At 43.3% G+C, this 27,531-nt stretch overlaps 1 protein-coding gene across 3 annotated transcripts in view; it reads left to right on the top strand.

Moving 5' to 3' along the window:
• MTR (5-methyltetrahydrofolate-homocysteine methyltransferase) overlaps nucleotides 1-27,531 on the top strand; it is a 105,803-nt gene that overhangs the window by 68,925 nt on the left and 9,347 nt on the right. For all 3 annotated transcript variants that reach the window (XM_021073435.1, XM_001927058.4, XM_021073436.1), the window contains 9 exons: nucleotides 490-597; nucleotides 1,682-1,782; nucleotides 12,604-12,671; nucleotides 13,250-13,370; nucleotides 19,261-19,342; nucleotides 20,835-20,933; nucleotides 22,230-22,305; nucleotides 25,099-25,254; nucleotides 26,585-26,781. In XM_021073435.1, coding sequence (XP_020929094.1) covers nucleotides 490-597; nucleotides 1,682-1,782; nucleotides 12,604-12,671; nucleotides 13,250-13,370; nucleotides 19,261-19,342; nucleotides 20,835-20,933; nucleotides 22,230-22,305; nucleotides 25,099-25,254; nucleotides 26,585-26,781 — 1,008 coding nt within the window. The remainder of the gene's footprint in view (nucleotides 1-489; nucleotides 598-1,681; nucleotides 1,783-12,603; nucleotides 12,672-13,249; nucleotides 13,371-19,260; nucleotides 19,343-20,834; nucleotides 20,934-22,229; nucleotides 22,306-25,098; nucleotides 25,255-26,584; nucleotides 26,782-27,531) is intronic.

Here is a 27,531-nt window from a genome sequence, read left to right as displayed (position 1 = left end):
TTGAAATATTTTTTTTTTGTTATTGTGTTCTTTACATATTTTACGTATTTTTAATTACACATTAATCCCTTAGGCAGTGTATTTTCTCCCATTTGTAGGCTTTAAAAGGCCTTTTTTTGCCTAAGCTTTAATTACAAGTGAATTGTAATGCTGGGGACTGAGAAGAGAAGGCTGGGAAAGGGCTTGCGGAGAAGTCTGATATTAGAGAAGTGATGGAGGATTTTCTAGGCAGAGAAAAATGTGCAGAAGTTCCGAGGAGAGAAACTGACATTTGATTTCTGGCCTTGTTTTCCTTTTGCTGTACCTCATTCATTAGCTCTCCTCACAGGGAACTCATTCCTTACCCCACCCACTGTTAAAAGTGGACTCCAGGGTGGCTGACCTGAGGTCAAAGCATACATCATAATTTGTGCTAAAATTTCACCAGTGACCAATAGCATCCCGCCAGGTGCTTTGGTAAAGGTACCTGACTCTGTGTGTTTTCCCCAGGTTATAAAGTCAGCTCGTGTCATGAAGAAGGCCGTTGGTCACCTTATTCCCTTCATGGAAAAGGAGAGAGAAGAAAACCAAGTGCTTACCGGCATAGTAGAAGATGAGGCAAGTCATATTGTCTGGGCTTGTGGGCCTGTGAGGAATTGGCCCTGGACACTGTTACTGAGTGGGACTAGGGACCTAAGCCAGCAGGCTAGGCTGTGTTTGTCATTGAAGATGAAATGGAGAGATGATCTAGCTCTTTTACCAAATATCAGAGTACCCTAGGATTTTCCTTGAATGTGGCTCCATGAAATTTTTAATAGGAACATTATTTTTCAAACAAAGCCCATGATTTTGAGACAAAACCAGTTGGTTCATTCATCCACTGACTATTTACAAAGCTCCTACTATGTGCCTGGTACCATGCTTGACACTGTAGCTAGCAAAGATTGGTTCCTGCCCTTAAGGATAATGTTTGGTTTGGGGAAAACCTCTTAACTGAATCTTCTCTGTGTGCTAGTAATGTTCTTGGTGCCACTTCTGGATTCATTTTAATTCTTGGCTACAGCACCCTAGAGAATCATTAAGCTGACCTTGCTGAACTCCCTATGAAGCTCAGTCAGCTTTGGTCCCTAGGATTCTGAACTGGTAAATTGATCTGGGTTTGTGAATGGCTCTGACATTGTGTTTATAAAAATCCCACTGGCTTGCATGCCTCTTCTTTGCCTTTTTTTTTTTTTTTTTTTTTTTTTGAGGGAGGGATGCTGACAGAAAAGTAGTATTGAAAAAGATAACCCAAGCCTCCCCCTGCCCTGGTCATGCCCATCCTGATGGGACACGAGCAGTTCTCTAGCTCTCCTCTCTCCCTTTACTGCCAACAGTAAACATTTATCAGATATGGTTGGGAGGCTTAAGGATATGGTCTTCAGCGATGGGACCATTTTGTATTGAACTTAAACTGTGCTTTGCGGTGATGTACTGCATGATCTTGGTTGAAGCCCTCTGAGCTAACCAGCTAGGTGGGTCTCTTTGAACTGCTTGGGCTTACAGCCTTCTGTTCACAAAGCACGGGTTCTGGGTCTGTCCTTGAGGCTGTCTTGCTTGTATTGAATCATTCTCTGTGCCAACACCTACCTGGCTCTAGAGAACTGCGTGATCTGCTTTGAAATGACCACAGCAGTGCTTAGCTGCTTGGCTTCCTCTCCAGGACCCTTACCAAGGCACCATCGTCTTGGCTACCGTTAAAGGTGATGTGCACGACATAGGCAAGAACATAGTTGGAGTGGTCCTTGGCTGCAATAATTTCCGGTGAGTTAAGACCCACGCCTTTCAACTGCTTTCTCATTTAAAATAAGAGCATCAACAATAGGATGATTCTTTATTGGGTGGGAAGGGTAGGGTATGGCAGTGAGAGTTAGAGCTTATTATTTCTTTTTCTTCACTGTGTTTGCAGATTGTTTACCTAGAACATACCTTTTCAGATGAAATAAATTAGTAATTATTTAATGTTATGTGTTCAGTAAGGACAAAAAGAATAGTAAAAACGATTCAAGCAGGGTCCGAACCACCAAGAGGCCTTCCTGGAAATTGACCTTGGCCAGAGGCAGGAACTTCGGGGCTCCACTCCATGGCCAGTGGCCTTGAGCGAGTTTGCTTTTTTCTCTCAATGAACTGCCAGATTTTAGAGCCAAGATCTTTTAGGACTTCTGCTAAATGGAGTTTTATAGGAAGGCTTTGGCTCTGCAGGTCTTTTTTCTTTGCTTAGAACAGAACCTTGCATGCCTCTTGGTTTTGAATGTTGTATACAAGTAAAATCCCTTTCTTACACATATCACTGTAGTTGGATGATTATTCAGCAGAAATTTATTTCCATATGAGAGCTCATGACCTACATATACTAAGTGCATGTATTGCTCAGATTTCAACATACTCTTATAATGAAAAGCCCAATATAATGAATGTTTTCTCTGGCCTGTGTCCAGCCAACAGCCCTTTTGTGTCATGGCTTCTTTCCAATGTGCTCTTCTCTCTGTAGAGAAGGGACCTGCCTGTAGTTCCAGCTGTGCCCCTTAGAGCCATCCCCTCCCACTGTCAGATAACAATTACCCTTTGGGAAGTTCCCATTGTGACTCAGTGGAAATGAATCTGATTAACATCCATGAGGACGCATATTCTATCCCTGGCCTTGCTCAGTTGGTTAAGGATCCGGCATTGCGGTGGGGAAGGTTGCAGATGTGACTCGGATCTAGTGTTTCTTTGGCTATGGTGTAGGCCAGTGGCTACACCTCCAAGTTGACCCCTAGCTTGGGAACCTACATATGCTGTGGGTGCAGCCCCAAAAGACAAAAAAAATTAAAATTTACCCTTTGAGCCCCCTTCCTAAGCTCAGTTAAACATGTTTATCTGGCTCTGCACTCAGGGCTAATTAAGTGCCACTAAGAGCCACTCTGAAAGGCTGGAGGTGGAACCCTTCCCTCCTGACTGTCTTCATGGGCACTTCTGTTGGGCTGCCTGTTCACTGTCAAGACTTACATTCTCTCCTAGTCATGGAAGTGAGAGATGTTGTTCTTGTTCTTGGAATGTATTTATTATTTTTTAAAAGATAAATATACTGAGATATAGTGGAGATTATTACAATGAGGTCTTACCTACAGAGTGTTTAGATGAGGTGTTTGCTTCCTAATATCTGTGGCATTTCTGCCATAGTCTCACCTTTTCAAACACTGTGTTGTTGATTTCTGTTTGTATTCATCACGATTAGTTGAAATTCAGCACAGCTAATAAATGTAGATTGTCTATTGTATAACATGCATTGTATCAGAGACACCAAAATGAATTAGTTGACCTGTCTCCATTCAAGAACTTTACTGTTTATCAGGCTAAAAAGCCAGGTACATATTCAAGGGGGATAATGGGACAAGAACTGTTGAAAAAGGCAATTTGTAGACAAACTCCCTAAAGCAGTTCTTAGGATATCATTGTTATTCGTTTATCGTTTTTTATTATGAAAAATGTATACATAGCTGAGAGAATCATACCAGGATTGTTTTTTCCTCCAGTAAAGACATTTTAAGAGGCTAGGGAGAACTGTGGCATTTCTCCAGGGTGCTACTGGAGCCAAATGTTAGCAGTCAAAGTGGCTTATTAGACCTGAGGCTTTCCTCCAGCATACCCAGTTCCTCTGGCTTGTGCATTGGAGGTCTGCTTATCTTTGCCAGTAAGTAACTACAGACACACTTATGATGAAATGCTATTCTTTTTGCAAAAAAACAAGTCAATGTGCAGACCTTCCCTATCAGGCCAAACATCCCTATGGGTCTTGGGTCTTGGGTCTTGTAACACATGGACTCTTGGCATTGGTGGATTTAATGTTGTGATGTCAGCTAGCAGACAGTTGCCCCTGAAATCTGCCTAATGTAGTTAAGTTTATGCTTTTGCTGGGCATCTGTGTTCCAGACTGATGCCTGGGTGAATCCCCCAGCTGGTGAGTGAGTAGCAAACCATCCAATGCAGCTTTCTCATCCCTGGCTCTTTGTTGTTGATGTAGTAAATCTTATGAAATGACGGGGATTCTGTGTTTGTGGAGGAAAATGGAGTAAAGAGGTCTAAAGGTAACAGTTCTGTCTAGAAAGAAAACACATATTATGGGAGTGATGCAAGAGAATTTGAAGATTTGAGAATTTGGCTAGATCTGGGGATGTGTCCACTAAGAGTTTACCAATACCTAACATTTGTTTACTGTTTCACAGTTTATATGGTGCTTTTATAGAACTGATTTCTCTCTTCTTTTGAGTATTCTTTTCCTGATTTCTTTCTTGTCTTGTCCTTCATTCTTTCTTTTTATAATATTGATCCTGCTTTGCCTGCCTTAATTTCTGTATTTCTCATTTTACTCAGCTAGCAAGTGGCAGGCCATACTCAGGGCTTCTGAATCCAAAAGCCGGGACTCTGTGTTATGTCAATTTAGCTTCCAGTATTTATTCCAGTTATAAACAACTTTAGCTGTAATATCTAATATTAATATTCTAGTTAAATTCCTGTTAAGAAATAATTTAGAATATTTAAAAATGTTTTTGATCAGATATTTTATTACATAAAAGTTTATTTTACATATACTCTTCAGTAATAATGGTATAAAAAGACAGATTTAGACTTTTCCCATTTAAAAGATAATGCACACTGTTTAATTGGGTAAGAAAAAGTAGCATATATTAACAGAAATTTAGAAAGTAGATAACATACATCTAGTACTTTAAAAAATATGGATCTGGTGAAACAAAATGAAGCATGTTTACATTTAAACATTTATTTATTATAGTTGATTTACAATATTCTGTCAATTTCTGCTACTCAGCAAAATGACCCAATTATTTATATTATATATAGTATATATATAATATATATAAGTATGTAATATATACATTATTTTTCTCCTGTTATCTTCCATCATGTTCCATCACAGATGATTGGCTATAGTTCCCTATTTCCCTGTGCTATACAGAAGAACCTCATTGCTTATCCATTCCAGATGCGATAGTTTGCATCTACTCCCAGTCCATCTCACTCCTTCCTCTCCCCCTTGGCAACCACAGGTTGCTCCATGTTTATAAGTTTGCTCCATATTTATAAGTTTATAAGTTTGCTTCTTTTCTGTAGATAGGTTCACTTGTACCATATATTAGATTCCACGTGTAAGTGATATCATATCATATGGTATTTGTCTTTATCTTTCTGACTTACTTCACTTAGTATGAGACTCTCTAGTTCTATCCCATATTTACATTTTAACCAGTAGTTCTCTCTCTCTCTCTTTTTTTTTTTTTTTTTTTTTTGGTCTCTTTTTCTTTTTAGGGCCACACCCACGGCATATGGGATCCAAGGCTAGGGGTCCAGTTGGAGCTGTAGCCGCCGGCCTAGGCCAGAGCCACAGCAATGTGGGATCCGAGCTGCATCTGTGACCTACACCACAGCTCATGGCAATGCCGGATCCTTAACCCACTGAGGCCAAGGATCGAACCCTCGAACTCATGAATGCTAGTTGGGTTTGCTAGCCACTGAGCCACAGTGGGGACACCTAACTAGCAGCTCTTAATATAACTGTCTAGTCTGGATAAATAAAAAGTAATATAGGGCTAAGAAGGAAACACTTTGAAATTGCATAACATTAGAGTTTTCAGCCGGGTGAGGAAAATGAATGTGTCTAAAGAGATTCTGTTGTGGCACAGTGGAAATGAATCCGAGTAGTATCCATGAGGATGCAGGTTCGATCCCTGGCCTCGCTCAGTGGGTCAGGGATCCTACTTTGCTGTGAGCTGTGGTGTGCAGCTCAGATCCTGCATTGTTGCTGTGACATAGGCCAACAGCTGTAGCTCTATTTGACCCTAGCCTGTGAACTTCCATATGCCTTGGATGTAGCCCTAAAAAGAAAAAAAAAAAAAAAAAAAAAGAAAAGAAAAAGAAAGAAAATGAATGTATTTTAGTCAAGGATACACGAATCCAGTCTTTCCTAGCATCTCACATGCTCTCTTGATCATTATTCAGAGGCTTTCATCGTGTGTGTGTGTGTGTGTGTGTGTGTGTGTGTGTGTGTGTGTGTAGTGTTCCAGTTTAATTGAGATATAAATGACGTACATTGTATACATTTAAGGTATACATGTTGAGTTGATACACTTATATATTGCTTACTTATAGTATGAGTACCACCATAGTGTTAGCTAACTAACACCTCCATCACATTACATAATTACCATTCCTTTGTTGTGAGAGCATTTAAGATCTCCTCTTAACACTCTCAGGTGTTTAATACAGCATGGTTCACTATATTCACCACGCCGGGTATTAGGTCCCTGAACTTACTCATCTTCCAACTGGAAGTTTGTACCCTTAACCTACATCTCATTTTCCCCACCGTGTAGCCCCTGGTAACCACTCTTAGACTGTTTATTGAGTCAGCTTTTTAAGATTTTCTGTGTAAGCATATCAGACAGTATTTAATATTTGTCTTTATTCTGACATATCTCACTTAGCATAATGCTCTCAAAATCCATCCATGTTGTTGCAATGACAGTATTTCCTTCTTTCTTATGGCTTGTTATGGTTTCATTGTATATATATCTTCTCTCTTTTTTTTCCCCTCCATATCTTTAGTTTTCTGTTGACAGCTTCACCATGGATTGGAAACCTTAGTTGGGGCTGCAGACTGGTAGGGTGCTCCCATCTAGTGGTAGTACATGTGAATTGCAGGATCAGAATATCTTTAACTTCACCTGGCAGCAGATATGAGGCACCCTACGTGGATGCAGATGCAAGCTTTATTTTCAATTTTAATTCCTTCTGGAGAGTAAAGGGGCTTTATTTATTGCAATGTTTGTTTTCTAAATTGTATATATATATATATACATATATATATATATATTTTTTTTTTTTTTTTTGTCTTCTAGGGCTGCACCCATGGCATAAGGAGGTTCCCAGGCTAGGGGTCTAATTGGAGCTGTAGCTGCTGGCCTACACCATAGCCACAGCAATGCCAGATCTGAGCTGTGTCTGCGACCTACACCACAGTTCATGGCAATGCCGGATCCTTAACCCAGTGAACAAGGCTAGGGATCAAACCTGCAACCTTATGGTTCTAGTTGGATTCATTAACCACTGAGCCACAACGGGAACTCCAAATTGTATATATTCTTAAATAGTATTGGATGCCTTTGCTAAAGCATTAAGTGCAGCTTACATTTTTTTCTGAATAAGAAGCCCAAATTAAATGCTTGCATTTACAGCTCTGTTACAAGCTCTTTAGAAAGGTGATTATAAAAGTGTTTCCATAGCATCATTTTTATTTTCTTTATTCTTTTAATCTTGTGGCAAAATATTAAGAATGTATATAAGAAGATGCCTACAGGCATAGGGTGTAGCTCAGAGTGTGGAAAGGAAGCCAAGGGAAAGCCCGGGAGAGGTGGGGAGGCGGGGGGGATGGAGAGGTTTGTGGGGGAAGCAGGAGTTGTAGTAGAGGGGGAAGACAAGTGGGAAGGGATGGTGGAAGAATGGGTTTCCTCCACACCTTCCTCTCCAGGGTTCAGATTCTTTGCTTCAGCCAAAGTTCCCCAGGTCTGGTTGTTTGTAATTCTGGGCTTACATAGCGCTAGTCTCTACCTGGATAGCCCTTTTTTTTCCTATCCTCTGACTAATCCCTACTTATTTCTTCAAGATTCAGCTGGTATCACCTTCCTGGAGTGCTTCTAACTGTTCAGGTTAGATGGCCTCCCACAACACACCATAAATGCCTCCTTCACAGCACTTGTCACGCTGTGTTCCAATTCAGAACCTGCCAGCAGCTTCTCAACTCAGATGTGCTCAGAACTGATTGCCTCCTGCCCCGGTCCTAAGTTGGCTGTTCGTGGCGGTGAGCAGCCTCCTTCATGTGTCCCAGTGCCACATAGATTTCCTATGTGTGGAAAACATTGGCAGTGCTCCTCTGAACGGGGATATATTTGACTGTCTCCCAGCAAGACTTTTTTTTTGTGTCTGCAACCTACACCGCAGCTCATGGCAATGCCGGATCCTTAACCCACTGAGCGAGGCCAGGGATTGAACCCACATCCTCATGGATACTAGTCGTATTTGTTACTGCTGAGCCACAATGGGAACTCCTCCCATCAAGACTTCTTAAGGCAGCCTAGTAAGTTGGAAATTGAACTTGTACCCCTGACCCTAGCTCACTGTTCCAGACCTCTTGTCTCCTCACTGACTGCTAGTTGTATCTCTCTTGCCCATTTCTCCTTCTCTGTGCAACTGCTGAACAGGAGAGGCTCCAAGGCTTGGCCCTGAGGCATCTTCTATGTCTGTCCTCTCTGCCAGGTTAGGGCCTCTCTGACTGTAGGGTGACTTCTGATCCCCTGGCGATCGTGATAAAAGTCAGATCTGATGAAGTAGGTCTGGACTTGGATTTCTGCATTTCTAACAAGCTCCCAGGTAATGTTGGTGCTGCTGGTACAGGTGCAGGGAGCCCAGTTAGGGTAGCAGAGGCCTAGACAGCTTTAGATCATTTCATCCGGTCTCCTGACTCTTTTCTCTTGTTCCTCTCCCCTGCCCATCTGCTCTTCCCCTTTCCCTCCATCCTTCACCCCCCACCCCACCACTTGCTTTTGGCAGTTTATTTTTCTAAATCTTTTACGAGTAGTCTCAGGACTTTTTAAAGCCCTCTAATAGGCCAGCAAGTCTCAGGTTTTATCACCTGCATGGATCTCTCATTTGAACTCCAGACTTAAATATCCAGATGACCTCATGAGCCCTTTTAAATATCTAAAAAAATCCCAGACTTTAATTTTTGAACATTGACCTAATCATCACCATTGAGTTACCTCTTCTCCCTCTCTGCCTCACTCCCTACAGCTTTCTCCTTCCTCCATTTCTGTGTGGCCATGAGGTCTCCTTACTTTTCCTTCAGGCAAGTGAGCATGTACACGATGTTCCTAAAAGACACGTTGCCTGAAACAAGAGAAGGATTGAGAGCAAGAGGATCTTGCCATCATAGCGATGATTTTAATTGAATTTTTAAAATATATATAATGTTGAAAACAGTCAGCTTTGAAATGCATGCCTTTTTGTCTTGATTTAAAAGCAGCGTGCTATTTTGCTTAGCTTTATAGTCTGTATTTAGTCATAGCTTAACAAATCCAGTTAGGACTGTTTTCAGTATGCTTCAAAAAAAAAAAAAAAAAAAAAACCAAAAAAGATATTGCCTCCCTCCTGTTATAACCTGCAGTCCCTCATCATCACAACCTGCAGTATTTCTTTTCCACTGGGTTAGTGCTAGCAGATCTGAATAGAGTTACCACTGATTTGAAATTATCTACTTACTGAGGATTTCATATGTGCTAAGGCCTTTTTTTTTTTTTTTTTTTTTTTTAAATAATGGCAACAAGCTAAAAAAAACCCCAACAAGGTAGATGAGAAGCAAGGCTTGTGCCCTGGTATCCACCACCTGCTGTTAGCAGCTGATATTAAGTCAGGTAGTAGTTTGTTTGTTTGTTTGTTTGTTTGTCTTTTTGCCTTTTCTAGGGCCGCTCCCTCGGCACATGGAGGTTCCCAGGCTAGTGGTTGAATCAGAGCTGCAGCTGCTGGCCTACGCCATAGCCACAGCAATGCCAGATCCGAGCTGTGTCTGCAACCCACACCACACAGCTCACAGCAATGCTGCATCCTCAACCTACTGATCGAGGCCAGGTATCAAATCCACAACCTCATTGTTCCTAGTCGGATTTGTTAACCACTGAGCTGACGGAAACTCCGGTAGTAGTTCTTAAGCATTGATTTTTAAAGCATTTTTTTCTTTTTCTTTTTCTTTTTTTTAGAAATATCCCCATTTATTTTATTTGAATTAAATTATAGTTGTTTTACAGTGTTGGGCCAATTTCTGCTGTATAGCAAAGTGACCCTGCCATGCATGTATAAACATTCTTTTTCTCAATTATCTTCCATCATGTTCTATCACAAGTGATTGGATATAGTTCTCTGTGCTACACAGCGGGACCTCATTGCTTATCTATTCTCAGTGGAATAGTTTGCATCTACTAACCCCAAACTCCCAGTCCATCCCTCTGCCACCCCCTCCCCCTTGGCAACCACAAGTCTGTTCTATATGTCCATGAATTTATTTCTGTTCTGTAAATAGGTTCATTTGTGCCATATTTTAGATTCCACATATAAGGATATCATATCATTTAGTATTTTTCTTTCTGACTTATTTCACTTAGTATGAGAATCTCTATTTCCATCCATGTAGCTGCAAATGGCATTATTTCATTCTTTTTAATGGCTGGGTAGTATTCCATTGTGTGTATATACCACATCTTAATCCATTCATCGGTCACTGGACTTTTAGCGTATTTCCATGTTTTGGCTATTGTGAACAGTGCTATTATGAACATGGGGGTGTGTGTATCTTTTTGAATTGTAGTTTTGTGCAGATATATGCCCAGGAGTGGGATTGCTGGATCATATGGTAGTTCTCTATTTAGTTTTCTGAGGTACCTCCATACTATTTGCATAGTGATTGTACCAACTTACATTTACCAGCAGTGTAGGAGTGTTCCCTTTTCTCCACACCTACTCCAGCATTTGTTCTTTTTGGACTTACTAAATGCTGGCCGTTCTGACTGGCATGAGGTGATACCTCATTATAGTTTTGATTTGCATTTGTCTAATAATTAGTGATGTTGAGCATTTTGTCATATGCCTCTTGGTCATCTCTATGTCGTCTTTGGTGAAATGTCTACTTAGGTCTTCTGCCCATTTTTCAATTGGGTTATTTGTTTTTTTGCTGTTGAGCTGTATGAGTTGTTTGTATATTTTGGAGATTAAGCTCTTGTTGGCTACATCATTTGCAACTGTTTTCTCCCATTCTGTATGTAGGTTGTCTTTTTTTTTCCCTCTATGGTTTCCTTTTGCTGTACAGAATCTTGTAAGTTTAATTAGGTTTGATTTGTTTATTTTTGTTTTTATTTCTATTGCCTTGAGAGACTGACCTAAGAAAACATTTGGGAATTCCAGTTGTGGCTCAGCAGGTTACAAACCCAAGTAGTGTCCGTGAAGATACTGGCCTTGCTGAGGGGGTTAAGGATCTGGCACTGCTGTGCACTGTGGTGTAGATCGCAGTCATGGGTCAGATCCTGCGTTGCTGTGGCTGTGGTGCAGGCTGGCAGCTGTAGCTCTGATTCGTCCCCTAGCCCAGGAACTTCCATAAGCCAGAGTGCAGCCCTAAAAAAAAAAAAAGGAAGGAAAAGAAAACATTTGTACAGTTGATGTCAGAGAATGTTTTGCCTATGTTCTCCGTAGGAGTTTTATGGTTTCTTGTCTTATATTTGAATCTTTAAACCATTTTGAGTTTATTTTTGTGCATGGGTAGTCCCTGACTACCCTTATTCTTTGCTTCTATATAGTGTGTACTGTTCATAGATATTTATTGAGTGAACTTTCCTGGCCTCTTTCTTGGTCCATGAGGCTAAGAAGATGGGTCTTAGGTTTTGGTATCAGATCTTGGTTCAAATCCCAGCTCTACTATTAATTCGTTGCTTGATTGGACAAGATGCTTAACTTCTGCCCCACACTTCTCTTGGCCTTTCCTCATCAAAATGTAAAAACCATATTTTTAAGAATTTTTTAAGAAAGAGTTTCAGTTGGTAAAACCTACCTCAAAATCAAGTTTAAAATGTGAGTCAAACATCATAAAAATATTTCTACTCTTTAACACAACAGTTCTGTTTATAGTCATCCATCCAATGCATACATTTGGGTAAATGCATGAACACATGAAAACAAACCAAAATAATAGGCCCCATGGTAGTGCTTCCATCATCAAGCTCCTGTGAAGGTGAAACAAGATTGCTTATACAGAAGGCTTAGAATAGTGGAAACAACCCATGTGTCCCCAGATGGATGAGTGAATAAACACCATGTGGCACATTCATACAGTGGAGTATTATTCAGGCTTAAAAAGGGATAAAGTTCTAGCATAGGCTAAATGGATGAACACTGAGGACATTATGCCAACTGAAATAAGCCAGTCACAAAAGGACATGTACTGTATGATTCTGTGTAAATATCCAGACTAGCAAACTGACAGAGACAGGATGTAGAGGTAACCAGGGGCTGGGGAAGTAGGGAGGGGGAGGGAGTCGATTGACAGGGGAACACAGAGCTTCTGTTCTGGGCACTGAAAGAGTTTTGAAAATAAATAGTAAATAAATAGTAGTGATGGTTGCACAATATTGTGACTGACTGTAACTAGTGGTGCTGAATTGTCCTCTTAAAATGGTTAAAACGGCACTTTATGTATTATATTTATTCTATCAGAGCTTAGAAAATAATAATGTCCTGTGGTAAGAACCATTGATTGTATACTACTTGCAACAGTGAATGATAAGCTCTGGGATTTGTCTCAGCACAGTTCTTGGCACATGGTCTGTCCCTAATAAACAGCAGTCGTCCTTGCACTGGTTGTCAGTAGTGAGCTTTTCGATGTGATTCCATGTGATATTAGAGCCATATTTAATGGCTAAATAAAAATGTTACTCTAGCCTTGTCTCTAATGGTTCTCATTAATTTTTCTCCCATCTCATTTCTGCGCTCTAGAGTTATTGATTTAGGAGTCATGACTCCCTGTGATAAGATACTGAAAGCCGCCCTCGACCACAAAGCAGGTACTGTGTAGCTGAGCTCCTGGACACCTCAGTGAACGTGGTCCCCCAGTGTCTGTTGGTGGACGGTACCGCCCCAGCCCACATGGCTGGGGGACTGCAGACACTTAACTCCTGTCTGGGGCTGAGGGATGAGTAGGTAACTGGAAAGCTCCTTTACAGCCTTGAGGAATGGAATGGGGACAGGCTTCTTGTAAGGAAACAGTTTGTATTAGTTTTTTTTTTTTTTTCTCTCTCGCATGCTCTCTCTCTGTGTACTTGCTTTTATGTTTCTTCAGACACTGACACATCCGTCTGGGAAATCATAAATGGTATATTATGTTGCATAGTTTCCTGAAACCTTGGCAAGCATATTATTGCAACTTATAAGTCGAAAATCACATTTGCTCCTGAAAGCAAGCAAACAATAAATTAAAAACTCCATGTTGGAAAAGAAGTCTCAGAATTAGAAGTTCGGAACTGATATTCTGTCTTGGGGTCTTTATTACAGAGTTTTGAAAATGAGTTTTCATACTTTTCTTCTTTTGCTCTTATCCTCCTTCTCACTGTTCTTTTTTTTTTTTTTCTTTTTAAAATAATAGATATAATTGGCCTGTCAGGGCTTATCACTCCCTCCCTGGATGAGATGATTTTTGTTGCTAAGGAGATGGAGAGGTTGGCTATAAAGATCCCGCTGTTGATTGGAGGCGCGACCACTTCCAGGTGAGTTGGGCCAGTGAGCTTTGTGCTTCACTGAAATGTTTGAAAACATTGATACAACCTTTTTTTTTTTTAATGCCAGTGTTTGAAAACAGTGATACAACCATTTTTTTTTTTTTAATGGCTTTTTCCTGTGGTACCTTGGCTCCTTATTATATAAACACCTGAACTTTCCAGTCTTCACATGGACAAAAGCCAGAATCACTGGGGCTCAGGCTCCCACCCCCTGCCTGTTAAGGCTTCCTTGACCTTGTAGTCTTCTTCCTCAATGCTCTCACTTCCCTGTCAGCTCCTGGGATTCTCATGAACACTTAGCCCAGCCCCACTGAAATCAAACTGAGTGGAAAAGCTGTGGATTTGGCACAAAGACATCACTCCATTTATAATGTGAATGTACCATTTTCAGGAGTAGTCACAGTGTCCTATGTCACTTATCTGCTAATTGCTTTTCATACTCGAAGGGGCTTCAGTAATATGGCTCTGGTTGCTCATGTTAGAAACCTGGGTTTGCTTTTCCATGGAGGACTTACCCACTCGGTATGTGGCAGATTGTTCTCCAGGGATATGACCAGTCATGATACTTGGGGTTTCAGTGAGCATGGACTTGGGTAATGGAAGATTGCAGTGTGAATGTTCATTAGCTTAGTAAAGAAAATGGTAAGAGAATCTACGGATGATTGTCGGAGTGAAAGACCTTTTAAAATCATGGTTGTAAAATAGGATAAATAAATATTTCAATGAGCAGATGTAGTGAAATGCATTTTGAATTATATGTGATGCTAGTTTCCAAATAAGAACCATTTTGTATAGACACTTAGAAGGTCAGTATCAGGAAACCACATGTTGCTACTTGTGCAAATTGGATCATTACCAGTAGTTAATTTTGTAACTCTTACCAAGTGAGAGCCACCAGATTAGAGGTGGCTCTTAGAAGTTAATCAGAAGTAACATGACTAGCCTGTCATGATATATCATTGGGAAAATTAGTGATAAATGACTCTTCACAGTTATAACCTGGTATACCAAGTTAAAGGTAATCAGATCAGAAATCACCCCTAGTCTTCATGCTATTGCAGAGTATCTCTTCTCGCCATCTCGGAAACTGGGATTGTGTTCCTCCCCGGAGACAGAAATCTGGGTCCTATGACTTCCCAAGGTTTTTTTTTAAACTCTCTGATGTTTTGTTTCTCGATGAGCATTTCCAGTTCTGTTCTCTTCCATGCTTGTTGCAGTTTCTGAAAAATTACTTGGAAAATAAAAGCCAGTAATGGTGCGTCCAGGTGACCATCCCCTGGAGCAGCCCTTGAAAACGGGTTCTCACGAAGCCTCCTCTAACATCAGTGTAAGATTCTTCCTCCCATCGAAAGTAGTGACCGTGGGTGAGCTCTCAGATCTGGAGCTGGCTTCATCAAGCCCCCTTATTAAAGTGAGCACTTGCTGAAGCGGAACAGTCAGACAGAAAAGTACACAAATGACAGACAGATTGATGGGTTTTTACGGAAATGAAGCCATCTATGTATGATTCCCAGATGAAGAAATACTAACATTAATGACCGTCTAGGATTCCCCACCTGGTCATCCTTTTCAGTAAAAGTAACTACTGCTCAGTTTTCTATCACCATAGTTTGGTTTTGCCTGCATTTCAACTCAGTATAAGTGGGATCCTACTGTGTGTATTCTTCTGTGTCTAGCTCAACATTATGTCTTTTAGGCATAAAGACATAATTGCTACAGTAGTTTTTTTTTTTTTTTTTCAATTTTGGTATATATCGCATCATATTATGCCCTTTGGCTTATCCATTCATGCTACTGTTGGTGGACATTTGGGTTTTTCCAGTTTTGGGGCTATCACACCGAATGCTGCTATGTATGTATTTCGTCCCTGAAGAAGACTTGCTGGATCCTAGGATACACCTGTGGTTGTCTGTGTTAGATACTGCAGGGTCATTTTCCAAGGTGATTGGATTAATTCACATTCACCCTGGTAGTTATAAGAGTTTCAGTTATTCCACTTTAATGTGCGTGTAAAAATACCTTGATATGGTTTTCATTTGTATTTCTCTGCTGCTAATGGTGTTGAGTACCTTTTCATGTATATATTGACTATTTGCATATGCTTTTTAAATCTGGTATTTTAAAATTTGGTTTCTACCTTTTTTTCTTAATTAGTATGCATTCTTTATTAATATTGAATACAAACTCTTTGTTGGAAATATATATTACAAATAGATTCTTCCAGTGTGGCTTTCCTTTTGCTATTTTAGTTAGGTTTTGAGTAACAAAAGTTCTTAATTTTCATGAAGCCTGATTTATCCATCTCTTCCTTTATGGTTAGTGCCTTTTGCCTTTGTATAAGAAGCTGTCTGTGCTAGGAAAGGCAACTTTGCTAGAAGGCATTCAGTAGTTTGAACGTCTCAGAAGCCCTCTGAGGACCCTTACCGACCTCCTGTGAGACCTAGCAAGGGCTCAGCGGGGGCCTGGCTCTCTCCTCTACTAACTGTTTTTGAGCAGATGGAGGTGCGGGACCTCTAAACTTTCATGAAAGCAGATCTCTGAGGGGAAGAACAGCATGGCTCTTCCAGACCTCAGGGGCCTGCAGTAGGCAGCATGATAGGATTAGAACTGTACCCCTAAGACACTAGAAATGAGTCTTAAGAATGGATCCTTGTAGAGGCTGAAAGGTTTATACAGACTTGGGATCAAAGATGGGTAGAAATGTCCTTGGAGTGTCCCTTTTTAGCCTGTAGCTGTAGGAGAATAGAGAACTGAATAGCCTCTAGTCTGTAACACGGATAGTTTCATATCAGAAACTAGAAATGACTTTCATGGAAACCTGACCCTGATAGCGCCATAACTTCTCAGGGGCACAGATCTGGCAGTTAGCGCTCAGTTTTTAACTGGTTTAAAGCCAATAACTGCAAAATGTCTTTTTCAACTATCTTTTGTGTAATGTAACTTGGAGAATTCAACAGGAAGTCATATTGCTCAAAGGGAGAGGCAATTTTCAAAGGTTTTTTTTTTTTTTAAATTGCTGTGAAGTAAAGGGCTGAATCACACAACTGATAGTGTTTTCCTCTGTCTAGGATTTCAAGGAAGGAATGTTACATCCTAATCTCACTTCCCATTCCATCTTAATTTTCTGTCTTTACTTTTCATCTTTCATCTTTCTCATCGGATGTTAAGTTTTGGTCATACTTCATTTATGTAAAATACTTTAGTTCTGTGATAGGATATGACATAAAGTAAGTGCTTGGGGTCCCTGTTCTTTTACAGAGTGTTTATAAAGACCTTCTAGGAGTTAGCACTGTCATGCCCGTTTGCAAGTATGAGAGGTGACTAATTAAATCCTAAGTGTTGATGGACGGCTCAGCAGAGATGGATTTGGGATTCAGCCTCAGTGCTTAGCCCTTTGCTCTTGATCTGTAGGAAGGGGAGGAGAAGTTCCAATGTTTTTTATCTTTTCAGATTCAGAAAGAGGTCTCCTTCCAGCTGGAAAAGTTCATGTAGATGTAAGCTTAGAAAAAAGTAGAATCAACATCAGCTTACTTCGTAAGGAAACCGGAAGCCCTCTCAGTGGCTATGCAAGCTCACGTTTCATGCCTGTGCTTATCTAAGCCTGGATAGTTTTTATGTTGGAAGACACACTTTGTTTTATTGGTTTTATTTATTTTTTTGTCTTTCTGCCTTTTCTAGGGCCGTTCCCGCAGAATATGGAGGTTCCCAGGCTAGGGGTCTAATTGGAGCGTAGCCACTGGCCTATGCCAGAGCCACAGCAACGTAGGATCCGAGCTGCGTCTACGACCTACACCACAGCTCACAGCATGCCAGATCCTTAACCCACTGAGCAAGGCCATGGATTGAACCCACAACCTCATGGTTCCTAGTCAGATTTGTTAACCACTGCACCACAATGGGAGCTCCTGGTTTTATTTTTTTAAATAGTGAAATTTTCCATTTCTTTTCAGTGCCCTTTACCAGAAGATCATCAAAGAGAGAATGGCCAGAATTATACTGAGAACTCTTGGATGCTTAATATTACTTATGTTGATAGAAAAAAAAATTAATTTTACTGGCTCTGTTTTATTTTATGTTATTATTATTATTTTTTTATGGCCACACCCATGACATATGAAGTTACTGGGCCAGGGATTAAATCTGAGCCACAGCTGTGACCTGTGCTACAGCTGCGGCAATACCAGATCTTAACCTGCTGTGCCACAGCAGGAACTCCTACTGGCTCTCTTTAAAAAAAAAAAAAAAAAAATGTCATTGAAGTCACATCAGGCTTAAAATACTGTTTCTTGGGGGAACTTTATGCAGAAAAATCCTGAGGTCTGTTTGTGTGTCAAGGAGCTGACTTCTGAGGAAGAGGAGGTACACAGACATAGTCTGACATGTGTTCTGTTTTGAACCTGGAAGCAACTTCTTTATAACTTTTCCTGCTGTTTGAAAATCTTCTCCCCTCATGAATACCCTAGATATCTTCACATCTTTACTTCCCAAGCACACAGAAGGCACAAACTAGGCCCTGAGGAGGCAGTGAGCTTGCTGGCTGTTCCCCCTGCTGGCCTCCACCCCAGCCCCCAGCCCCAAGGGTGTTTCCTGCACTGAAGGGTCTCGGCCTGACTTCCATCTGACAGCTCAGTGCCTGTGCCCTATCGCTTCAGTCCTTTGCTTCCTGGTTATGTACAGAAATATGTTTTTTTTTTTTTTTTTTTTTTTTTTGCCATTTCTTGGGCCGCTCCCATGGCATATTGAGGTTCCCAGGCTAGGGTCGAATCAGAGCTGTAGCTGCCAGTCTATGCCAGAGCCACAGCAATGCGGGATCCGAGCCACGTCTGCAACCTACACCACAGCTCACGGCAACGCTGGATCCTTAACCCACTGAGCGAGGCCAGGGATCGAACCCGCAACCTCATGGTTCCTCGTCGGATTCATTAACCACTGCACCATGATGGGAACTCCCAGAAATATGTTTAGAAAAGGGACAATGAAATATTAGAGGTCTTGTCTGTCTCATTATGAATGAGGTTTTAGAGCCTTCTCTTAAGAGCCTGTTTAATATGCAGACTCACAAATAATGCACCTTTAATATCCTCTTGGATTTAAAAAGTAACCTCAGTAATACACACTTAGTAGGACATGGCAAACAACTCAAAGAAATGAAAGTAAAACCTAGTCTCTCCCTTCCCACCTTCAGCCCATTTCTAATCTCCAGGTAACCTGTGGTGATACTTTGCTGTCTGTCTCTCTGTGTTTTTCTTAAATATACAGATACGCGGATGTTCCTAGGTAAGGGATTGAACCCAAGCCGCAGCAGTGATAATGCCAGATACTCACCCATTTCACCACCAAGAAACTCCCTCTCTGTGTTACTTGGTGTTGACTTTATTTAGGGTCCGGGGTTTCTTCCTGCATGTCAAGGTAGTCTCGGGATCAAGGAATGTCAGTATCTCCCAGGGACGGGGGCAGCAGTTGGGGAGTGGTGTCCTGGGTCCCCTCCCCGTGTCTGGTTCTCCAGGGACCCTGACTGCAAAGTATAGTCACCCCCGCTGCTTGGCTCCTCTTGTTTAGACAGGCTGCCAGGAGTGCAAGGTGGCCCACCTGACCCTATTGCCAGATAGCTGAGGACACTGTCTCTCTCACTTTATCATAGGCTTCTTCGTAGCCTGGATCAAAAATCCAAGTCTTTTCCTCTTGGCTTCCCTGTCTTAGGGTGGGGAGAAGGTCGTTCTTGTTTTACAAGGGATATTCAAGTGCAATATTTCGTACCTTGAAATCTTTCTCTGGAGAGCATTGTAGAAACACATCATCTCTAATAGTTCTGAACAAGAGTTATGTAGGAACTGTCAGCACTGATGGATTTGTTTTTCTTCCTGACCCTTCTTTGCAGAACCCACACAGCAGTTAAAATAGCTCCAAGATACAGTGCGCCTGTAATCCATGTCCTAGACGCATCCAAGAGCGTGGTGGTGGTGAGTGTGGGGCTTCACGTCTGTTGTCAAGAGAAAATGAAGACAGCGTTAAAAGTTAGGGTGTTGCCCAGATCTTGTATTAAAAAAAAAGTGTTAGAATATCCTGTGAAGGGATCACTGCAGGTGTCTGTGTTGCTGAAAGAAGGGTAGGGGAGTGTGTCCTTTGCTTTCAGAAACTGCACCCCCTCTTCCTGCGACAGTGGAGGTGCTGGGCTGAGTAACAGAGCAGTGGTGCCACGACACTTTGACCTTGACACCAACCTGGAGAGAGATTCCTGCCGTTTATAAATATTCACAAAGAGGAACATGCAGTTTCTTAGTTCCATGCCAGAGCTAAAAGGAATGTAGAATTTTTTTTAAAATGACCCATTTCTGGGTAGGAAAATGTTTAACCTGCAATGGGCCAGTTGACCCTACCCATGGACAGAAAAAATATTCACAGACACAGGTTGCAAACACAGTAATAGCTTCTTTTTCTCTGCATGTAGTAAGCAAGTGGGTTTTCCTGCTTTTCTCTGTCATTGAAGCCTAACATCCTCTCTCATAATGTGTTTCATTATTTTCATTGAATAATAGGGTATAAAAGCTGGTGGGAATCTGAGTGACCACGTGGTCCGGTAGTTTTCCAAGTTTCTTTTGCACAGAAATCTGGTGTGCAGGTGATGTCTTACCTGGAAACTCAGCATAGTACAAATGAGAGTGGCCCCTCCCCCACCTCATCCCCCTCCAGGTTCTCATCAGAAGAGCAGTTTGAACACCATTGCTCTAGTCCAGCCTTCACACCTGCAGGTGGGGAAGGTTACTAAGGACTCACAGAACTCAGAAAAGCTGTTAAACTCACAATCACAGTTTGTCACCATGAAAGGATACAGATTAAAATAGAGTAGAATCTAGAAAAGGCCAGGTACCACTTCCAGGTGTTTCTCCCCATGGGGGTTGTACCGACAGTGCTTCATTCTCCCCGTGATGGTCCGAGACAGCATGTGCAGAGCATGGTGACGAGGCAAGCTCGCCTGAGCTCTGGTGTCCTGAGTTTTGTTGGAAGTCAGTCCTGTAGGCAGGGCGTGCTCGCCTGTCTGACTTTTCGTTGCTCCTTCTTTGACCCCTCCAGAGGTCATACGGGGCATAAGCCAAGTCTCCCCATCAGTCACGTTGTTAGCATAAGCTCTCTGGGGTGGCCCAAGGCCCCAGGTACACAGAGGTACTCTTTATTCAGCAGGATGTTGTGAAGGCCAGAGCCTCCCTCCCAGGAGCTGTGGGGGGCTGATCCTTTCTTTAGAATGTGCAGGATTGAAACATCCCAGGCCTACTAAGTGAACCCTTGATTGACTGTGTGCCCAGGCAGGAATTAGCAGAGCTGATGGAGGGAGAGGAAATGACGTTAACGAGGGAAAGCTTCCCGAAGGAGGGACCCCAGGACTGACCAGTATTACTCATGCTTTATCTTCCTTCATGGCTCTGTGGTTATTGAACTTTGGTCTTGCATTTTCAGTGTTCTCAGCTATTAGATGAGAATCTGAAAGATGAATACTTTGAGGAGATCATGGAAGAATATGAAGATATTAGACAGGACCATTATGAGTCTCTTAAGGTAAGCGACAAAAATGGTCCCCGCTTGTTTGGGTAATGAAACAATCCTACAGTTTTTTTTTTTTTTGCTATTTCTTGGGCCGCTCCCGCGGCATATGGAGGTTCCTAGGCTAGGGGTCGAATCGGAGCTGTAGCCACTGGCCTACACCAGAGCCACAGCAACGCGGGATCCGAGCCGCGTCTGCAACCTACACCACAGCTCACGGCAACGCCGGATCGTTAACCCACTGAGCAAGGACAGGGATCGAACCCGCAACCTCATGGTTCCTAGTCGGATTCGTTAACCACTGCGCCACGACGGGAACTCCAATCCTACAGTTTTTAATGTGACTTCTTCGTTTGGAGGAGGGTAAAGTTTGGGATTATTTTAGAGAAGTTCTGTCTTTCTAGTTTAGATGCGTGTTCTTCAGTGTCTAAGTTCCCTATAATTTGGGGTTATATTAAATTATATTTATTCCACCAAACATTTATTGAGTAAGCAGTAGGTGTTGGGTGCTCTGCTGGCTACCGGAGGAGTGATGAGGATGAATAAAACATGAGCTCCTACCCAGCAGGGAGACAGGCACGGAGACAGCATCCTGAAATGACTCCCACACATCCTTGTTTTCTGGAGGAAATCATGGAAGAAAATGAAGACATTAGACAGAACCATTGTAAGCCTCTCTCCCCAGCTGCCGAACACTCACTGTGCAGAGTGGTGTTTCAAGAACCGCCCCTCTCTAGAGAGGCTTCAGGGAACCCATGGAGACTAGGCATGATTACTCTGTAGAGGTCACTGAACATTTCTTCCTGGTTCTTGCTTGATGGGCTTTGAAGGGATGGGGAGCATTTCAGAGGTGGCCAGGTAAGGGAGAGGTGTCAACAGACAGTGCGAAGGAGACATGTTTCTGAGGCACTGGTTGGCTTTCCTCTCCTTAGTTTGCCCATAGCTGTCTGTTTGTTGGTTCTGCTCTCTGGTCCTCAGGGTGGTGGGTGGCGCACCAGTTAACCCCAGCCTCAGGTAAGATAGATACAGGCAGCGCCCACTCCATCGCATGCTTATGTCATGGTTAAGGCTGCAGGTCACCTTGCATTTGCATATCAGCAGTTAATGGATATTTATTGCATCTTTTCTCTCTCTCAGTCTGGTACTGAGGTAAGGCCACATTGGATGTAAAAGAGCTTTTTAGGATGTGATTTTTCATTAATAAAAACTTTTTTTTGCAAAATTTATTTACAGGCTTTCTTAGATATACTTTCATAGTAGCGTCTGAAAAGCTAGAGTGTCTGACTGAAAAACTTCTCTTTTTTTTTGCAGGAAAGAAGATACTTAACCTTGAGGCAAGCAAGAGAAAAAGGTTTCCATATTGACTGGCTATCAGAGCCTCACCCAGGTCTGTGTGGCTGTTGGTTAGAGAAAGGTTGCATGGGATAACTGTGAGCTGTGGAGATGCTTGCATTTATGTGGCTGCACAACCAGGCAGCTAGGAACTCTTAATTCTGTTCAGTAGTGATGAATGACAATAATGACTGACTATAATAGTCAATAGGTACCATTTATAGAGAAGCAAACACTTTTCTGAGATTGACCCACAGCAGCTCTGAGTCCTTAACAGAACCTGTAATGAATGTGCTATTATCCCCACTTTAATTTGCAGGTAATAACTTGAAAGGTTACTAACATTCTGTCTATGATCTGCCTTCTAAAGTCATATTCCTGCCTCCATGCTGTGCCTGAGTGGGCCTCCTTCAGCCCGAAGCAAGTTCTAGAGACCTGCCTGGGTAGCACTGTCACATGTTGCCCTGGGCCCCAAGTGGGCCCAAGTGCAGACAGGGAATGTCTCAAATTAAAAATGCCTGTGTGATGCACAGGCTTTAAAACATCGCAGCGAATCAGGACCTCCTATTTGTCCACTCCCTTTCATTCTCTCTCACATGTTTGCCTTTTTTGGTTCCTTCCCCTTCTTATTTCTAGCCAGCTTTCTTGCCTTACAAATGTGTTCACGAAGGAATGGAATGTGTAAGATGTCTTGACAGACTCAGAGAGGCCTGTGATACGAATGCAAAACTGAGACATGATGAACAGGGCTTAGATTAATTGAATCCGTATTTAAAAGGTACTAACTCAAATCTGCTTTCATAACTCATGACGTCCATGTTCTGCGCATGCTCAGCAGAGTGGGGAGGATTAAATTGTTAAATGTAGGTGTGCTGAGTTCCAGGTTCGGTCCCGTGGAGTTCAGTGGGGTTTAACAGGAAGAATGAAAATGGGAAGTCAGGAGACCCGGCTCAGAATCCCTCAGTGACCTTGAGCATCTCACTTCCATGTTTGACTGTTTCTAGTCTGTAAAAAAGGGGGTACTTTTTGGAAATGTGAGGGTGAGAATCAATAACATATAAAACCCTTTGAAAAATACACGTGGCCGTACCAGTCCAAACTTTTATTTTCTCTTTACCTTCCACTATGAAATTGGAAAAAATACCACAAGGGAAAGTCCATTTTAACCAAGTCAGACATCCAAACTACATCTCAGTGGCAATAGTCCCCTGAAGGCCCTCAGCACCTGGCGGCAGTGGTGACACTTTTCACGTGGCTATTGAACAGCCAGGCAGGGCCCCACAAGGCTCTGGACCTTGAGGCACAGCCCACAGGCTTGCTTTTGAGACCAGGCGTGTCTTAGTATAGTTGTAGGTCACCAATAAAGGGAGAAGGAAGGGTTCCTCTCTCTAGGTCTTTGGTGGTGTAAAACCTCAAACAATCTCAAACTCTGAAAGACAGGCTTATTCGAGAATAACACCCTTTGGTGGCCCCGAAGCAGAGCATTTCTCCCTGCCTTTCCAGGGGGATATCTGTAGTTTCTTTTCTTTTCTTTCTTCCTCTTTTTTTTTTTTTCTTTTTAGGGGTGCACCTGCAGCATATGGAAGTTCCCAGGTCGAATCAGAGCTGCCGTCCTACACCACAGCCATAGCAACAGCAGATCCTGCAACCTGCACCACAGCTCATGGCAACACTGGATCCTTAACCCACTGAATGAAGACAGGGACTGACTCCACATCCTCATGGATACCAGTCAAGTTCGTTGCCGCTGAGCCACGATGGGAACTCCTGTAGTTTCTTTGTAATTACCAAACACATCAGCAGAGTAGAATATTTACAAAGAAGGGATTGTCCGTATGATAAAAAGATGACCGGGAACACATGGAAAAGGGATACTGTGAACTGTATGAGAAGCTGGAGATTTCCAGGCCACATTGAGAAGCAGCTCGTACTTTTCTTTTCCTGTCCCTTCGCCTCGCACTTCTACTGCCTAATGAGAGAATAATCTAGAGACTTGTGTGTTCTCCCTGAGCATCCAAGAGAGTGGGTTAGTGTAAGTTCCCGGGTCCCTGTTTGCAGATCAGGAAACTGAGGACCTGAGGGTCGAGAAGCAGGCAGAGGAGTGGTCACCTCTGACTCTGGCCTGACCCACCCAGTTTTGGTGGTGCCTGGGGGGCAGTATTCCTGCTTCTGGTGCCCCCAGGAAGCCTAGCACCACCTTTTGTCTCTGAAGTCTTCACCATAATTTAACTTAGGACCACGAGGAGGTGTAAAGAAGGGTGTATTGAACAACCAGGCGTCCCCACCAGCCCTTAAGGAATAACCTCCTGCCCACTGAACAAAGACTGTGCATAGGTAGTGCTGACTCCCTGTGAGCCCCTCCCCCTGCAGGACCCTGAACTTGATGCCTCATTTCCATGCATTTCCTTTGACTTTATGTTCCTGTGTCTCAGTAGGCAATATAGATTATTGATTCGTTTTTTTAAACTTTGTGTACGTGGCTTATTATATGTGTCTTTCTCCAGTGCTCTTTATTTTGGTACTGTCTTCCTTGGTATAAGTGAATGAACCCAAGTCTGTCTGTTCTCTCAGATGGGGGTGGAAGTGGGGGCAGGGCTGGAAGGGTGGAGGAAGAGTCTCCAAGGGCAGGCGGTGCAGGCAGTCAGCTGCCTGGGAAGAACAGCGTTATTTCAGACGTGCTGCAGGATGACTCCTTCTCCAGGATAATTTCAAGTTCCCCTCTTTGTAAAACAACTCCTACGGGTGACAGGAAGGAGGCCGAGCCTGGGAACCTGCAGAGTGACAAGGAGCAGCCAGGAAGGCCTCTGGGAGGAAGCACCGTGTTGACATCTGTGCTTCTCTCCCGTAGTAAAGCCCACGTTTCTTGGGACTCGGGTCTTTGAAGACTACGACCTGCAGAAGCTGGTGGACTACATTGACTGGAAGCCTTTCTTTGACGTCTGGCAGCTTCGGGGCAAATACCCGAATCGAGGCTTTCCCAAGATATTTAACGACAAAACCATAGGTTAGTTCAGTCGTTCTTCTGCCCTGCTCTGATGCTCCTGACAAGGTCTTGTGCTTGAGAGTAGGTGGTGAGCAGCAGGTCTGGGTGATGCAAGATATAGTTTATTGACGTAGGACGTTGTTTAGCTGCCCAGCTTAGATGCTTTTAAACTGCTGGGTTGGTCCTTGTTTCACTGACTAAATTTGGCATTTTGCTGATCCCTTCTTTAATAAGTGTTTACTGACATTGGCTACATGCTGGGCACTGGCGATAAGCTAAGGCACCGTAATCCTTGCCCTGTGGCACCGCTGGTGGGTGCAGCAGACAGCGGAGGGTGTTTCCCACACAGCAGGCCAAGCTTGTGCCTCAGACCCAAGCCCGGGCTCCTGCAGACACGGGAAGATGGGTTAGACCCTGGATTGGGAGTCTGCTGAGGCTTCCTGGAGGAGGTGGTGTTGGAACTGCTCTTTGCAGATAAAGTGGGAGTTACTGAGGCGAGGACTGGGAACGGGAGGAGGTGATGAAGAAAAGGACATTCCAGGCCCAGGGGACCTGTGAGAAAGCGCAGACATGCGTGCTGATTTGGGGAAGGGCAAGGATTCCATTGTGCCTGGTGGGGGAGGGGGATTTGGGGTGACAGGCTCCTCCGTAGATAAACGGCCAGCCCCACTTCTCCCTTCCAGCCCTGCCCTCAGAGACATGGGGTGCAAACGCTGAGCCCTTCAGAGCACAGAAGGAGGTGCAGGGTGGACCATAGATGTGTGGGATGAGGCCTGTGGAGAGCCTGAGAAGCCGGCCCTCTGCTGCTCCCTGGAGGGGCCCCTGGGGTTCGTGTTAGGATGCTGGCAGGGGTGCAGCCATAGGAAAGGGGTTCTATTGTCACCTGCTCCCAAGTAGGCACAGTGAGCAGGACAGTGGCCCACGTGAAGCCGGCCAAGCCAGGCCTTGACAGAAAGCACTGAAGGCCTGCCTGCCAGGACCCTGGGCTGGGGGCTGCACTTCATTCTCCAGGCTTTCGCATATCCCAGGGGTCACTGCGAGGTCAGGGAGTGTCTGTGCATGGAAGGATTGGCCTGCTTTGTCTCATTCTGTCTGACACTGCCATGGGGAGCAGAGATTTGGCTCTCTGCCTCGTGTTAAATGGAAAATGTAAGTGGCTTGAGTTGACAAAACAGACTGTGAACCCCTCAGCTTCTGCACCTGAGGTTGTGCTAATGACAGACATTGATTTAAAGTGTGTGAGGGGAAAACAAAAAATGATTGAGTGGGGAGTAGTGGTTTTAAAAGAAGCATTCTCTACTGATTATTATTGGCATCTCTAAGTGAATTCTTAACAATATTTTCCTAATAGGTGAAGAGGCCAAAAAAGTCTATGATGATGCCCAAAATATGCTGCAAGAGCTGATCAGTCAGAAGAAGCTCCAGGCCAGGGGTGTGGTTGGGTTCTGGCCGGCGCAAAGTGTCGAGGACGACATTCACCTGTATGCGGAGGGCACAGTACCCCAGGCTGCGGAGCCCATAGCCACCTTTTATGGGCTCAGGCAACAGGTACCCAGGGCGTGTTGACAGCAGACACATTGCTCAACTTTTTGGTTTAAGCACTGAAAATATGTAAATGAAAATGACCTAAGTCTGAGCCTTGTGTAAGCATAGCTCTGCCCAGCCTTGTCCCAAATGCCCTGTCACAGTCCTGAGCCGGAGGCTTTCGTGACAGCAAGAGGGGCCCAGCGGGGCTTTAGAGCTGCTTCCTGGCAGGTTGACAGGTAGAGGAGAAACACTGCTGCTGGAGTTCCCACTGTGGCTCAGTGGGTCGGGAACCTGACTAACACCCATGGGGATACGTGTTCAATCCCTGGCCTCACTCAGTGGGTTAAGGATCCAGCATTGTTGTGAGCTGTGGTGTAGGTCTCAGACATATCTCAGATCCCGCTTGGCTGTGGGCTGGCAGCTCTATCTCCGATTCGATCCCTAGCCTGGGAAAAATTTAAAAAAAGAACCACTGCTGCTCCTCAGGAGGTCACCAAAGGTGGGCATTTGCTGGCTCTAGAACACTGGTTTGCGTGCAGGACTGTTGTTGACATAGGCTGGTAGCTCCCTTTCTGGGGAAGACAGGCAGAAAAGACATTCACTAAGTGGCTCCCAGGGACTAGCTGCTTAGTAGGGCGCTTGATGAACCATCTTGTTTAATTTCCACGTAGCCTTAGTCAGGCGGTTTATGTTTCCCCTCTGCAGAGGAGTCATGAAGGCTGGTGGAGAGGGCGCCAAGTTCCACAGCTCCCAGGGGAGGAACCTGTCCAC

This window comes from Sus scrofa, chromosome 14, assembly GCF_000003025.6.
Source record: "Sus scrofa isolate TJ Tabasco breed Duroc chromosome 14, Sscrofa11.1, whole genome shotgun sequence".
Classification (NCBI taxonomy): domain Eukaryota; kingdom Metazoa; phylum Chordata; class Mammalia; order Artiodactyla; family Suidae; genus Sus; species Sus scrofa.
Note: the sequence above shows the minus strand (reverse complement) of the source record. Positions and strands in the feature narration are given on the sequence as shown.